The sequence below is a fragment of the Podarcis raffonei genome, chromosome 10 (genome assembly GCF_027172205.1).
Source record: "Podarcis raffonei isolate rPodRaf1 chromosome 10, rPodRaf1.pri, whole genome shotgun sequence".
NCBI lineage: Eukaryota > Metazoa > Chordata > Lepidosauria > Squamata > Lacertidae > Podarcis > Podarcis raffonei.
In genome coordinates, this window is record NC_070611.1 from 53,729,573 (window position 1) to 53,746,487 (window position 16,915).

Below are 16,915 nucleotides of genomic sequence, written 5' to 3' on the forward strand. Positions count from 1 at the left end.
GAAGGTCAATCAGGATCACTGCCAGATCTCTGGAAAATTTGAAGTAGATGAGCGGAAGTTTCTGGCTCACAATTGTCTAATAATAGCAACTGCTGAAAAGATTTCCCCTACTAAAAGGAAAGCTTGGGGGCAGGGTCAGCTCAAGACATTTTGCTGCCTGAGGCAAACCAGAAAATGATTCCCCTGGGAATTGAAGTTGGTTAAGAGTGCTGAAAACTGTCGCCCAACTGAGACAGTATTCTGTACTTGGTGCCTGCTGGTGGACTACAGGGTTCTAGCAAAATAAAAGAAAGAAAAAGGTATATCCCATAAGCCTGATGTCTAGTTACCATGGTTCAAGAAGTTATTCTTAAGCTGATTTGATTTTTAAAATCTAAAGTGTTAGTAAAAGACTATGGGTGCGGTTCAGCTAAGGAGGCATGCCTGTGCAAAGATTACTGCTTGTACAGCAGAGCTTTCGCCCATCTTCCCCTGCATGCCCTTCCTCCCCATTTGGCTTGTGGGGGGCTGGAGAATCCTTGGAGCAGAACAAGGGGGGAAATTGGGGAGGGGGGATTTCATCTGCCAAGCCAAAATATGTGCCCTGTCTGGACAGCCACCTTAGTGAGATGTTGAATTCCTCCCTTTTCTATTGCAGATTTTGCAGTAATAGGACCAGATTTCAGTATACTGAAAGAGTGGTGTGTTATTTCTTTCCTTGTCCTCTTTTAAAAACTGAAAACCTGGTATTGACTAGAAAGCAGTTTAGGTAATGAGAGCCTGACCTGCTGGTGGCCCAGGAGACCCAAAACCTGAGTCTTTTGCATTGTCCCACAATATTTCCTACCCTTTCTCCCTGCTTTTAGTAAAAGACTTGGGGGGTGGCATTTTGCTTCCAGGGTATGTGGGTGACTTGCCAAGTACGCTGCCAGTGAGTCTCCCCAGGCACTCGCCATCTTAAATTGCCCAGAGGCACTCTAAACATTTATGCAAATTTGTGTTGTGGGCCTGGGCTCAGAATCCTCTTAAGTACCTAAAAATGGACCTGAACTCATTTGCAAAGCAAAAGAACTAGTCAAGGAGAATGCAGAGTTAGTGTCAAGCTTTGTGTAAGATAGCCACATGAAGAGCGGGCAAAGGTTTTCATTTCCAGCACATATGGCATCACCAGCTATTTTTGTCTTGAGTTGACTACCTTGCTTTGCAAATGCACCTTAATTTGGATCTGACACCCCTAGCTGACCTCATCCAGGGACTCTTATGGAGAGAAAATGGGAATTGCATGTGACCTCTGCTAGGGTTTTGAAGTCGAGACATCGGAGATAAAATATGAGCGCAGTATCGTTACTACTTCTCAGTTGCCCGAAGGCATTTCTGCATTGCAACAAATCTGCCTGACAAGGCTATTCTGAGTGCACTTTAACATTAATTTAACTTGTGTCATTTGCTTCATACGTTCTCCAAAGCTGTACCTTTGTATGATCTGTGGATGTTTGAGGGCATCACGTTGTACGGCAGGCATGGTCTGCAATGTGGTAGAAGAAGTGAATGGGGCTGGGTGGAGAGAAGGGAGATTTCTCTCTTTTTTGTGCTCTGGAAATAGGGGATCCCAGTGAAGTTGATTGATAGGAGGTTCAGGACTGAAAAAGCTGTTCTTCACATAATACAATATGTACAGGTAACTTACAACTTAAGCACATTTAACGTGTGCACATTCAGCTTTGTGTGCTTGGCAATTAAAAATAATAATTAAAAGGGGGTGGAAAGGAGGCAGGCCTTGGGGCAGGGGCCTTTGGCAATCCCACCTGCTATTGCACCCAGTGTGTTTTACTATACACAAATTTGGCTTTACACGCCACCTCTGGAATGTAACCCTCTCCATGTGCTTGTCTGTACTTAAATGAATGAATTTAATTGTTCCTTAATTATTATTCTAGTTAAGTTGCAAACTTGCAGCACATTTCTGTAAGCACTGTTAAATCATATATTGTCTCTTTTCTGAGTGACTAGGATTTGGTTTTTTCCCTATTTGCCAAATTTTTAACTACAGATGCTCTCTCTGCAGTGGCACTCTTGTTAAACTTCCAATGTCTGACATTCACACGTTTTTAGCTTTTAGTTGCGTAACAGAAAATATTTATTGGTGTTGACACCTTAAATCCTGTTGACATTTTGAATCACTTTCCACCATTTTCCAAACCTATGATCTGTTATTTCATGAATTGCTTTCAGTAACCGTATCCCAGTATTTATAAAAAATTATTTGGCAACCCCACTCATCATTGTAAAATATTAGCATCAATCACAGCAGGATTTCGTTTTAAAAGATTATTCAATTCCTGTGGTATCATCTACCATCTATAAAGAATTTAAATTGGGTTTCCTCTCAATTTCAGTTTGAATTTTATCAGCCTCGGTGCTCCTGGTTTTCACTATACCAAGCTTGGCAATTTTAAACATGCAAATAGGGAAAAGCAAAACAGAAAGGATTGGTCTATTGCTGGGACCTCCAATGGCATCACAATACCCTTAGTACACCCACAACTCCCTGCCCCTTCTAGTTTTTTGTTTTTTGTTTAATTAGAAGGGATTTTTGGGTGGTTTTTAGAAGTTTCTTTTTTTCATTTGTTTGGGAGAGGTTTGTAAGGTTTTGGAATTCTAAAAATGAGTTTTTGTTGTTTGTGGGGGTTGACTTTTTTAGGGTGTAGGTTGTTTTGTTGTTTTGGGAAGGAAGTTTGCAATCACATTTTTCATCTGTGAAATGTGCATTTTGTGGTTCCCATAAAAGTTCCCCAGATTTTCAAATATGCTTTCAGGCCCATAAAAAGTTGGGGACCACTAGTAAATGACAGTTAGTTCTGTTTTGATAAAATCTTTAATGTAGTTCCTAGGGAGGCAGGGTATTTGATTCCCCCCCCCCAAGCTCCGTTCAGGTGACACAATTCCCCAAATAACACCTATTGCTTTCCCCTTCACATTCAGATTTCATCTACTCTGCCTTCTAGCAGAATAAACTCTTACAAACATGCTCATTGCTTCACAAAGGAAGTTGCCTCACTGTACCAGGTCAGACCAGTTGTCCGCCTAACTCACTGCTGTCTGCTCTGATGGGCAGCAGCTCTCCAGCTCCTCAGGTAGAGAGGAGTTTTCCTCATTATCTGCTGTGCCAGCCTTTTTTAACTGGAGGTGCCAGAGACAGAAACTTCCGCATGCAAAGTATCTGCTCTTCCACTGAACCTTGGCCCATTCTTAAACGTGTTCCACAGCTCTGTGTTCAATCTTGTAAACTGCTTTCCACATTCTTTATGCATGGACCAGACCAGTTTGAATTAAGCCCTAGCTTTAAGGTGTTAGAAATCAGTAGGAAACAGCACCTAAAGCAGGGGTCAGCAAACTTTTTCAGCAGGGGCCGGTCCATTGTCCCTCAGACCTTGTGGGGGGGCAGGACTATATGGGGGGGGGGGACGACAAACAAATTTCTATGTCCCACAAATAACCCAGAGGTGCATTTTAAATAAAAGCACACATTCTACTCATGTAAAAACACCAGGCAGGCCCCACAAATAACCCAGAGATGCATTTTAAATAAAAGGACACATTCTACTCATGTAAAAACACCAGACAGGCCCCACAAATAACCCAGAGATGCATTTTAAATAAAAGGACACATTCTACTCATGTAAAAACATGCTGATTCCCGGACCGTCCACGGGCCAGATTTAGAAGGCAATTGGGCCAGATCCAGCCCCCGGGCCTTAGTTTGCCTACCCATGACCTAAAGGATCCAGGGTGCAGTGGGGAGGAGCAAAATAAAGAAAACCCAGAAGTCACATTATTTAATTTTTCCATGGTTTTTCTTACATGCATGTACACTGATGTGTGTCTTATCAGTTACAAGGGTCGGGCATAAATGGAGGCACTCTAGCAATTAATAAATTACAACTTGATGACCCACTTTGAATGTAGGGACTACCTAAACTTAAACGTATTTTGTTTGGGGTGATGTCAGATGATCACAAAGATTTCTTTGTGGTGTTTTGAGTAGGGATGGTTGATTCACACATGCAAGCAAATCACTTGATAGGTGAGGAACATACTTGTGCGTGTGAACTCACCACCTCTTAAGCACTCAATCAAGATTTTTCAATAGCTGAAAGAATATTTTCCTGTTTAAGGGTGACAGTCCTCAGAATAAGAGTGTAGAATGAATGTTTTGTGGCATCTGTCAGATAAATAACAATGATATGCAGATTACATTAGTTACATGCCAGTGAACTATGCAAATTTGGAGGAAGTCTAGCTTATTGTGTATTTTCAGTGTGACTTTCTTTGTTGAACACATTTTCTATGTTGGGCATAGGCCAACCATCAGGGGTAATTTCAATTTTCATTCAGGGAATGGCAAGACATTTTGTTTTTTGTTTTTTTTTTAAATTTTTATTGATTTTCCAACATAAATTATAACACATTACAACTGACAATACAAAAACAAACAAACATATAAACATGTATAATTTCATAACCTTTTTTTCCTTAAACCCAATTTCAACGACTTCCCCATGCCTCCCTTTTCTGCATCCCTGTTTTAGACTTTTTCAGCAACCCCTGATCTCAATTGCTTATAATTCACTTTCTTTAACCTTTTTCTCTTACCCAATCATTTATTGCTGCAAATCTGCTTTGCCTTACTGGGGAATGGCAAGACATTTTGTGTGTGTTTGTGTGTGCATTCATAAAGGTCAAAATTGTCCAATTTTCAGTACGTTTATAGATAACTTGTAGCAAAGCAGTGTGTTTTAAGAACATTTGTCATAGTTATATTTTTATGCCTCACAAGTGAATTCTCAAAAGAGGTCATTCACCTCTTTATTTAAAAGCAGAGGGCAGCCTTCCACAACCTGCTGTTCTCCAGACATTTTGGACTACAATTCCCATAAGCCCCAGCGAGCATGAGTGTGCTAGCTGGGGCTGATGGGAACTGTAGTCCAAAATGTCTGTTGGGCTCTGTGTGGTGGAGGCTGGCATACATACACAGTACGTAGTGCTGTTGAACTTTCGAATACAGCGCCAATTTATTGCTCAGGAAGCTGGCCGCAAATAGAGCAGCACTCTGGAGAAATAATCATATATAGGAGTGAGACTGCCCCTCTCCCCGTTTTTCTTGAACAGTAAGAATGTAAAGACACGCCAGTGGAAACATCTGCTAGCTTCATATCTGATATGGAAGATGCTTTCTGTCAGAAATTTGTGTTGAATTGTCCCAGCAGTACCCAGGCCTAGCAATTTACCTAGCACTGTTTTATGTAACTAATATTCCTCTTTACCCATCTTTTCAAATTACTGACTGCTAGTATTGACAATTCTGCTCAGACAGCTTTGAGTGAAGTCAACCAAAACCAAGTTACATCAGTTGTATGACTCCTGAATTCTCATGTAATTGGGATGATGAGACCAGCTGCATGACCTATGCCTTCTAACCCATGTTTTCCCTAATGGGGCAAGTGGCTGTTTTCAGGGGGAGGGAGGGAGGGATTTATGTCCAGGAAATGCCCCAAAGAAGAAAGAGTTAAACCCCTCTCTTCACATTGCTGCAGATTTGATATATACCGTATTTTTCCGTCTATAAGACACCCCCGTGTATAAGACGACCCCCAATTTTAAATTTTAAAAAATTGGGGGGAAATATAGTCTTATACACGGAAAAATACGGTATATATTTTAGGACCCACCTTTTTTTCTGGGCTTTAATATGTTTTAAATTTAATATTGTCTTTTTAGATGGCTGTAACCCATCCTGGGGCCTTATAGTGAAGGGTGGGTATGGAATCAAATTAATAATAATAATAATAATAATAATAATAATAATAATAGAGAAATGATACAGTCATGATTCTCTGATGTCTCATCTAGCTTGGTCCTTACACTTAATCAAATCATTATTCTTGTTCATTCTTCCTGTTTGTGTACAGAGACATCTTTACAGGAATCCTTAATTTCACAGTTGTTGTCCTTCTTCTGCACAGATTTACATTTTGTAGCTTTCAGTGCAGATAGGCTGTCTTATGAGAAGCATTTGCTTACACTACTAGGTAGTAGAAAAGCTTTACTTTCACCCTGTTCTCAGTTGAAAACAAATATAACATGCCACGGGGTCTTTTCAGTTGTGTCACCCACTTTCTGGAACACTCGTCTTAAGAAACTTTTGTAAACCGCTTTGAGATTTTTTTTGCAATCAAGCCGGGTATAAATTTTTATGAAATAAATAAATAATCTTAAATGACTCTCACCATTAAAAAGCTTATGTATTTGTGGACTTTTGCTAAACATTGTGTTGTTTCTTTTGCATTCAAAAGACTGGTCTTTTTAAAAAGGTTTTTAAAAACTGAATTTTTGATGTTTTAAAACTCTTGTATGTTTTCTTGAATGCCGTGGGTGTAAGAGGGACCTATAAGTATTGTTACGGATAACTGTTTTAACACTTTTGTTTTCTTCTTGTGTTGCGGTGCAGGTATGGCCTCACATGTGCAAGTTTTCTCCCCTCACACCCTTCAATCAAGTGCCTTCTGTAGCGTGAAGAAACTGAAAGTGGAACCAAGTTCTAACTGGGATATGACTGGGTACGGCACACATAGCAAAGTCTACAGTCAGAGCAAGAACGTGCAGTCCTCTCAAGCCGCCGCCGCCATCAACGCCTCTCTCCAGATCCCCAACCCCAGCATCCCTTACGAACAGACCATCATCTTCCCAGCCAGCACGGGGCACATTGTGGTGACATCCGCCAACAGCACCTCCGGTGTGGTTGCAGTATCTGGGCAAGCGTTAGGTGGACCACACAACCTGATGCGTCGAAGCACTGTGAGCCTTTTGGACACCTACCAAAAATGTGGACTTAAGCGCAAGAGTGAGGAAATTGAGAACACAAGCAGCGTGCAGATTATCGAAGAGCACCCACCAATGATTCAGAACAATGCCAGTGGGGCTACGGTAGCCACCACAACCACATCCACGGCCACATCCAAAAACAGTGGCTCCAACAGTGAAGGGGATTACCAGCTGGTGCAACATGAAGTGCTTTGTTCCATGACCAACACGTACGAAGTGTTGGAATTTTTGGGCCGCGGAACCTTTGGGCAAGTGGTCAAATGCTGGAAACGTGGCACCAATGAAATTGTGGCCATCAAGATCCTTAAAAACCATCCATCTTACGCCCGGCAAGGTCAAATTGAAGTGAGCATCCTGGCCCGGTTAAGCACGGAAAGCGCAGATGATTACAACTTTGTCCGAGCCTATGAATGTTTCCAGCACAAGAACCACACCTGCCTGGTCTTTGAAATGTTGGAACAGAACCTTTATGATTTCTTAAAGCAAAACAAGTTCAGCCCATTGCCCCTTAAATACATCCGACCAATTCTGCAGCAGGTTGCCACGGCCCTAATGAAATTGAAAAGCCTGGGCTTGATTCATGCAGACCTCAAGCCAGAGAACATCATGCTGGTGGATCCATCTCGGCAGCCATACAGGGTCAAGGTCATCGACTTTGGTTCTGCGAGTCATGTGTCAAAGGCTGTGTGCTCGACTTACCTTCAGTCCAGATACTACAGGTAAGTGACCTGAGTCAAATAAAAACATCAGGATAAGTGGAGCCTGTGGCGCAATGGGTCAGTGTGTCTGGCTCTTAACCAGAAGGTTGGTGGTTTGAGCCCAGCCAGGGATGGCTGTGTGCAGGATTCCTGCATTGCAGGGGGTTGGACTAGATGGCCCTTGGGATCCCTTCAAACTCTGCAATTGTATGGCTGTGATTCTATTCCATAAAGGCATTTGCTGTGATACTATAGAAAGCACTGAAATCAACCCGAGATCAGGAGGAAACCTATTGGCCCTTTGAGTCACCTGATACCACTGACTTGGTAGATGCAATACCACTTTCTTGCCACCTGCCATGGTGGCACTATAGCGTGTCAGAGCTGGCCATTAGCTCCATTGTCTAGCATGCTCTCCTATGATAATGCAGATAATAAGAAGGTTGGATCCCACTGCAAGTCCCTTTCCTGTTGCCTTATGCCAAGATGTTTCTTATCACGTGATGTTTTGCAGGCTCCTACCGCGATAATATTTTGCATGTCAAGGGCTTTCTGTTATTTTTGCTGCAGTAGACTTAACATGGTTATGCTACTGGAGGTAATCAGCGACATAATTCTTTATTGACATGATTCCTTATGCTGATGGATTTGATCAAAATACGCTGTGCGAGTTGCCAGTGTAGCTCGTATGTTAAATGCAACAGATGTTTTGCCTGTAAAAATGCAGGTAACATTTGGCACTTATGAAAGACTCTTTTACAGGATGCACAGAGGATCAGCAGCGCTGCTTCTCCTTGTCTCTTAAAATGCAGATTTCAGACACTAGAGGGGGGAACCTAATCAGGGCTGGAGAAGAGTTAATTTCCAGAATGTGGAAGTTTGACAGTGTAGCATTGCAGCAGCTGATTATTATCTGTATGTCCTTTTGTTCTGAGAAGGAGAAAACAACAACGCTGCTTTCTTTTCTTAGAAAAGGTTTATTAAATAAAACATTCAACAGTCCTATCCTTTACGGCAGACATGTTTTTGCTGCAAATACACGAAAGCTTTAAGGCTTTTAATTTGCTGGCTGGATGGGATGGGATGGGGGGAGAGAGGGAATCCACGATAATTGGAGCATTTTGCTACTGCATTAACTATGATGGTGCAGAGCCAGCCCATGTAGACCTGGGATGGGCATCCATAGGCAACAGAAATGAAGAGGGTGGAAGTGTTCGGTTTTCTGAGAGGAAGGGAGTGTTTTGTAATGTGTCTGGGAAATGCATAATGGTTACTGTGTCTTGGATTTTGAAATGATGTGTGAAGGCAGCCAGTTTTCAGATCATCAGACTCAGTTTAACTAATCCTTCTCCCTTTATGGGGAAGAAGAAAAGGAGCTGGGGTGAGTTGCCACAGTAGGGGGTTTCTGACAAAGTCATGAGGAAAATTAGTATTGCTGCCTCTGAGGGTGGCAGTGGAGGGGAGCGTAAGGGGGTTCTGGTGAAACAACGCTCCATTCTCTGCCAGAGATAGATACCTTTAGGCGAGAGGCAATTTGCAACACTGAAAAAAATTGAAAACAAAATAATTTGTTTTACACTGGTTTTTGTTGCCAGGCCATTAGGAAGATGGATGGGGTAGTATTAGGAAAACATAAACTGCAAATGACTGTGATTAAAAAAATGAAACTTCCCAACAACCAATCCTGTTAGATGAGAGAATGGTCATTCATATATATATATATATATATATATATATATATATATATGATGTAGCTTGAGATACAGTGGTGCCTCACAAGACGAAATTAATTTGTTCTGCGAGTTTTTTCGTCTTGCGAATTTTTCATCTTGCGAAGCATGGAACTGCACCTCTTCAAGCAATGCGCCCGGTTTTAAGAAAAAGGGAACAAATTCGCAAGACGTTTTCGTCTTGCGAAGCAAGCCCATAGGGAAATTCGTCTTGCGAAGCAACTCTAAAAACGAAAAACTCTTTCGTCTTGCGAGTTTTTCGTCTTACGAGGCATTCGTCTTGCGAGGTACCACTGTACTTAAATCCCTGCTTGACAGAGTCTTGGAGAAAATGGTAATCTTGATTCTGAAGCGGCAAAAGGCATGAACTTCCAAGGATGGATTTGTCTCTGCAGCTTCAATATCAATACTGCATGTAGTTTGCTTGGCGGTGAGGAAGAACCATTGAATATTAACCATCACAGACAGACTCTTTGCACCACTTGAAGTTTGTTCCCACCAATAGAGAGGCTGGCTGGCATTCAATGAGCCTTAGCATTCACCCTAAGTATTTTAATTAACAGGCGCTCCACTGTGGCATGAATGCCTGATGCCTCATTGCTAGCCCATTCTGGCCGTCAAGATGGTGTAATTAGAGCAGGGAGGACAAGGCAGGGCAATCATCTGGTGGTGTAGGAACAAGCTTTCCCCGCCACCTCCTCTGTCACTGTTTGGCCATTGCCAAGGGAAAGGGTCACGACTCAAATGTCCCTGTACTACGTGGCATGTTATGAACGTGAACTTTTTGCCCTCTCAAGTTACTGTACTCAGATGTAGCTTGCCTGTAAGGAACTGCACCAGGACTTGCTTAAAATTAGCCATTCACATTTTTGGGCTGCGTTTGTGACAGACTAAGGATGTGTACGCATTGCCAGCTTAATGTGCAGCGAGGTGGTTCTTTTTCTGAGTTTGGATCGAAGCTTTTGGAGGGAGAATGCATCAAAATGCAGTGTTTCTCAAGAAACAACAGGATAGATACAGGATATGGATTGTGATTAACATCTTATGTATACTTCCCAAACCAGCAGTGCAAGTGTACCGAATGCAGAATAAAAGGGAGTGTGTACCAGCCTAAGGATCTCTCTTGGGTTCCCTACCCCTGAGTTAAATGATCTTTGGTAGCAGGGATTGGGGAAATGTCAGTGATAAGCAAGGCAGTTGTGGATTGAAAGCTTGGAACCAGGAGTCTGTGCTCAGGAGCCACAGTGGATATGCTTGATCTAGAAACCTTTACAGTACTCGCAGGACAGGGGGAACCAGTGACTAGACAGGGTGGGGCAGGTTATTCTGGACTGTAGCAGACGCAGATGTAGGGGAGTGGGACCAATTCAGTTGCACTTGGGCTCAGAGCCTTGGGAGCTCTGCAACTGTTATGTACAATGGAAGGCAAGAGGCAAGGGTGCCAAAATTTGGTGTAGCACAAGGCACCACTGAAATCTGACACCCCAAGGTCCACCACTGACTGTAGGAACACTTCACAACCCAGGGAACATCCTCAGCTTGCAGTTTCAGTGACTCACCCTGTAGGGTAGCAGGATATACATCTGTGGTTTCCCAAGCCACGGTACCTTCTGACAGAGACACTTCCCCCTAAAACCTCAGATGGATGGATGGTATTTTCTGCAATCCTCAGTTACGGTACATGGGCTAGTGGAGCCATTTACACAACAGTGACTGGGATTGAAGCATAATGCTGTGGAAGGACCATGCCTTAGAAGACTTGAGTGCAACATTTGCATGCAGAAGACATTGGGTTCCATCCCTGGCATCCTTTAAAAAGGATCAGTAGGAGGTGAGATAGGAAAGACCTCCATCCTGAGGCTCTGTTGCCAGTCTGGCATCCCAGGGCTAGATGGACAGACAAATAGTCTGACCTGGTATAAGGCAACTCTGTGTGTTCCTCGTGTGACCTTGTGCTGCTTAGTTTGCTCAAGCGGTTTATTTTAGAAAAAGCCTGTCTGCTTCCCTGATTTTGTTATTGAACTTATGAATATGAAGTCAAGGTCATGTAGAGTTCTTCCATGGAAAGCATTTCCATAATCCCTTTTATAAAACCAGCATCTTATTGCAACCAGATGGGTATACAGACTTTGCAGATGTGTTCTTGGTTGCAGAATGTAAGCATGCCTCAAATGGCCTGGGTTCTTTTGTGTGTCTCAGTCCAAGCAGTTTGACCACAGCATATTGTTATTTTCAGCCAAAAGCCCTTGGGGACAGGCAGAGAAGCCACTTCCTAATGAGCATATTGTATTAATTCAGTGAAACACAAAGATTGCTTCACCTGTAAGGATGGACGAACCTGTCACTCTCTCCGTTTCTTGCTTTTCTAGTCTTAAATTCAGTTTGCCCCACTTCTCCATCAGCTTTGTTTGTTTTTGTTGTCAAGTCCTCATGAAAATTAATGTTTCAGAACCCATTTGTCCCAATACAATAGACACATTTTTGCAAGCAATGCTTCTCAAGAGCATAGATTTTTATGCACACCTTCTCCTGTTAGACACATTTCCATACACTTCTTTTGTTCGCTTGGAGAAATGCATCGCAACATTTGGAGAATTTTGAAGGATAACTGCATTTCACTTTACATATTGTTTAAGGTAGTGCAAATTAGGTAGGCTTGTATCAAAAGATGAAGTGAACTGAACTTTCTCCCCATCTCCTAGTCTTGTGTCATGGTAGGGAAACGATCGTCAACATTCTGCCAGGCAGAGATGGGGAGAAATGGATTTCTGGCTCCCAAAGCAAACAGAGCTCCAGACGCATCCTAGGGCCTCGTCGTTGCCATTTTTTAGCCCAGCTGCTACCAGTAACTCTACATTTTCCTCTTTGTTCTTTGGTGCTCAAGTTATTTGCATTTTTAAAGGACTGTTAGTTTCTTACAGTTCATAATTTCCAGCTGCTTATCTTCCACACCTGAAGTCACGGCCATTCCACTTAGTGGCATGCCATCGGTTCATGTGGAAGACATTAGAATTTCCGATGTGGCCGAACTGTGACTATTTATTTACTTGCACAATCTCCGTTCCGTGCCAACAGCAGTGTCCTTTAGACGGTTAACAAATATACTATATATATTAAAACCCATAGAATTAAAGAATTATGAGTTCAGGTGAGAAAATAAGCAGCAGAAGATAATGAACTTCTAGACAAAAGAGTCTTTCTTTCTTTCTTTCTTTCTTTCTTTCTTTCTTTCTTTCTTTTTTGCCTCAACAAATGAAAAAGGAAGAAAGCAAGCAGGATGCATGCACTTTTTTTTCTAGGCATCAATGTCTTCCTGAAAGCATCATCAGCTCTTTATGTTTCTTGGTGATTTTCCAGTGAAGCAGGTGCGGTACCTTTCAAGCTTCAGAGCAAATGCATATTCAAGAATGTTCCTGCTGAAACTGGGACTCTGGCTCCTTCCTTTCCCACTTCAATCCATTCATCTCTCTTCCCATGTGATCCTCAAAGCACACACCTTAATTTATTTTAGCCTCAGTATGTAAAATGGGAGCAGGGCTGGCCTTGGACATTTTTCATCCTCTCACTTAAAGCATTAGAAAGTTCAGTTGCTGCTGTTTTAAAAAACGGGGTCTGGAGCCAAAAAAGAGAAAGAAACAAAAATGTATGTGTTCTGCTATCAGCTTCCTGCAGTGACTATTTCAAGATGCTACAGAGGAAAGCCATCTCTGATTGTGGGAAGGAGGTGATGCTTCCTTTCTCCTTTCCACTGTAGTGCATAGCCTACATAGCTAGTATACTGCCAATCTGTACTTTCAATTCTCTTTTCAGACCTGTGTTTAATTCTTAGGGGGGACTAGGGCTCGAAGGTGGAGTCTCAAACTGTGTAGTGTTCTAGGTCACCCAATAAGTAAAGTAAAAACACATTATTACAGTGGTACCTCGGGTAACAGACGCTTCGGGTTACAGACGCTTCAGGTTACAGACTCCACTAACCCAGAAATACCTTGGGTTAAGAAATTTGCTTCAGGATGAGAACAGAAATCGTGCAGCGGTGGCACGGAGGCAGCAGGAGGCCCCATTAGCTAAGTGGTGCTTCAGGTTAAGAACAGTTTCAGGTTAAGAACGGACCTCCAGAACGAATTAAGTTCTTAACCCGAGGTACCATTGTATTATTATTACAGTGGTACCTCGGGTTACAGATGCTTCAGGTTGCAGACTCTGCTAACCCAGAAATAGTACCTTGGGTTAAGAACTTTGCTTCAGGATGAGAACAGAAATCATGCTCCGGCGGCATGGCGGCAGCGGGACGCCCCATTAGCTAAAGTGCTACTTCAGGTTAAGAACAGTTTCAGGTTAAGAATGGACCTCCGGAACGAATTAAGTACTTAACCCGAGGTACCACTATATTTTAAAGGGGGGATGGGATAGGATGCTAGGGGTTTGGAGCCTCTGGGCCATTCCTTAACAACACCCTTCGCTGTATGTAAATAGGCATTTTCTCTATATTTGGAGGCCAAGAGGCTACAGAGTAGTCTGCTGTGGTAGAAAATCTGTAGTGTATTTGTGGGCTTGGAACTCCATGGCACTGCACCTTGCCAAATGAGTGGAGCTGGGTTGTAAATGGAGGAGTCTGAACAAGTGCAGGTAAATGGCCTGAACAAGAGCTTCATTAATACTTAAAAAAATAGAAAGGTTCAGGTTTCGGGAACTGTTCAGGCCATGATTCAGCACCTGTAAGTTTCTGCCACATTTCCTGCTCTCACTGCACCTGCGATGTTCCAAATTAACCACAGACGGACTGGCAGAGGCTTAATGGCAGCCAACTGGAAAGGAGAAGCTGACAGGTACCAAATACCACCCAGAAGACCCTGGGGTTTCAGACTCAACCACTCACTGCAGTGGGGCGCAGCTCAAAGTCCCCTAGAAATGAATGGAGGGTGCCCAGCTTAAGCGCTGCCATGATAGGAGATTTGCCCAGGGGGCAGTGTGGTGTCGTGGTTAGGGCGTTGGACTTAGAGCGTGGATTCCCAGCTTTAAAACCCTACATAGCCACAAAAATTGGAGACCTTAGACTCGTCTGTATAGTGGGCTGGGTGATAGGCACTGGGATGGTGGGAGCAGACCTTGTGTGTGTCCACTTCTCCCCCCCCCCCAAATGGATATACATTCACATGTTCAGGCAAATAAATGCCTATTGTCTGCATGTATTCAAACATATGTTCACACCAATGATACTCTGTTTTCAAAGAGACTATATCTTTAGTAGTCCAAATTCTGGACTCTACATGAATTGTATTACAGAAGATAAGCAACCTTTCACTGGGAAAGGTTTAATTCTTAATTTATTTAGGGAGCTTACTGCAAGAATGCTTGAGGACTTTTTGAAAAGTGTGTCAGCTCATAATTAGTTTTTAGCAAGGAAGTACACTCGAGTACCATCCCTTTCCATTGCTTCAGTTCTAGATGCTTTTTTAAATGCAGATTACATTGCCTCTTGTGCCAGTTCTGCAGTGGTGTTTGATGAATCCAGACTCTATCCACTTGTCTTTACATGCTCGCCTTTACATGCTCCCCACTTGTCTAGGAGGAGAAATTAGCAGTTTTGTCAAACGCCAAGGGGCTGAGGGATTTTTAGAGCAGAGCTCAGTTGCTAGATGTGGCTTTTGGCTGTATTACAGGATTTGCAGTTCCTTTCACCAACCACCTGTGATGTTGGTGCAGCAAATAAGAAATTAGTTAATGTGTAGGGATTTGGACCCACTGTTTCTGTTTACTCTTTAAGATGCAAATCCATTGGAAGAGTCAACCTCAGGGCATGGCAGCGTTAGGGGCTGTGAGAACAGGCCCCAGCCTTCAACTGGAAAAAAAGAACATGGCCCAAACAAACAAAAAACCCTAATATAGTCGTAACAATCCATTCGACTTTCAAAACGTTCAGAAACCAAACCATGGCTTTTGATTGGCTGCAGGGAGCTCCTGCAGCCAATTGGAAGCTGCGGAAGCCCCGTCGGACGTTCGGCTTCCAAAAATAGTTTGCAGACTGGAACAGTCACTTTGGAGTTTGCGGCGTTCAGAAGCCAAAACAACAACAAAACTTTATTAGCAAAGCCAACAGGCCACAGCTGTACAAGAGTTAAAAGTAAAAATAGAGATAAAAGGAGGAAAAGAACAGGCAAAAGATGGTCCGTCGGATGAACAAGTCTGTCACTCAGATGGTGGCCCTCAATTTCGCAGCTCTCTCGATGTACCTCGCGACCTTCTCTGTTATCTGACTTTCCGTATCAGATAATAGAAAATACAGTGTAATGTCTGATGAACGGCCGGGGTTGGAGAGAATGAGTGGAGTAATAATCTCATTCCTTAGGTCTTTGTAGAGGGGGCAAGAAAGAAGGACGTGAGACACTGTTTCCGTGTTACCATCTCCACATGGGGAGAAGCCAAAACATTCGAGAACCAAGCTGTTCGAAAACCAAGGTGCAACTGTAAATGTCAAAAGGCTCAATCAAACATTTTAACCATCTTTTTCTTTACACACATTTTCTTTCAGGTTTCCGATTTTAACGTACCAGAGCAGTGTGGCTTAGAACACATTTCCCTTTAACTCTTGCGATAATTCTAGTCTAGCTAGGCATGCCGAGCCACTTAGAAACCGGTTTTCTTTGGTGGTGAGGCATGTGGTTTGAACAGTTTGTAGAGAAGCAAGCGGAACATAAATTATTGAAGGCAACCCAGTAGTCTTTCTTTGCGTTCTTCCCCTGCTTTATTACATTTTTAGCTTACTCACTTGACCTGCCCTTTTTCACAAAGCCAGATAACATCCAGATATGTGGAGAATCTTTCCAATCGCTCTCAGCCTGCCTTCTCCTGCAGCTATCAATAAGAGCCTTGACATGACAAGCTGAGAGTGTGAAGGGAAAAGAAACACATGATTGTGTATGACCTGCTGTATGAAATGAAACGTTACAAGAGATTCAGGAGAAGCAGGCTGTGCCTCTTAGAGTGCCTGGCTCTGTGAACCAATTAGTTTCTAAGGTGCCCCTGCGCTTTTTATCTTTTCTTTCCCTGTCAGGAAAGAGATCGGCGGCTAAATCTTCAGCAAGTAAAACACTCAAAAAGAACGTCTCCACCACAGAGTTTAAGGATAACTAATCTCTGAAACTATATAGTATGTACTGAATTGCATGTTGCTATTGTAGGCCTGTACTGAGGTGATGACATTAATTATGGCAGCGGTTGTATACCCACTTAGCTAAGTGGGATTTGTGTCTGAGCAGACATATATAGAAATGTGCTGTGAGCCATAAACATTTCAGTGCACCTAGGAACTAGTGGTGGCGGAAGAAAATCCACTCAGTTCACGTTTAAAGGCAAACCTACCTAATTCACACTTTCTGAAACAATATACGAACCAAACCACAGCAGTTCTTTGAAACCTGCACTTCTCTGAATTTTGCAATGCGGTTTTCCAGTCAAGTCATATGTAAAGGTAAAGGTGAAGGGACCCCTGACCGTTAGGTCCAGTCACGGACGACTCTGGGGTTGCGGCGCTCATCTCGTTTTACTGGCCAAGGGAGCCAGTGTACAGCTTCCGGGTCATGTGGCCAGCATGACTAAGCTGCTTCTGGCGAACCAGAGCAGTGCACG

At 42.9% G+C, this 16,915-nt stretch overlaps 1 protein-coding gene across 5 annotated transcripts in view; it reads left to right on the forward strand.

The window, feature by feature from the left end:
* Positions 1-16,915, forward strand: part of HIPK2 (homeodomain interacting protein kinase 2) — a 159,022-nt gene that overhangs the window by 51,402 nt on the left and 90,705 nt on the right. For all 5 annotated transcript variants that reach the window (XM_053406797.1, XM_053406795.1, XM_053406799.1 and 2 more), the window contains exon 2: positions 6,488-7,580. In XM_053406797.1, coding sequence (XP_053262772.1) covers positions 6,488-7,580 — 1,093 coding nt within the window. The remainder of the gene's footprint in view (positions 1-6,487; positions 7,581-16,915) is intronic.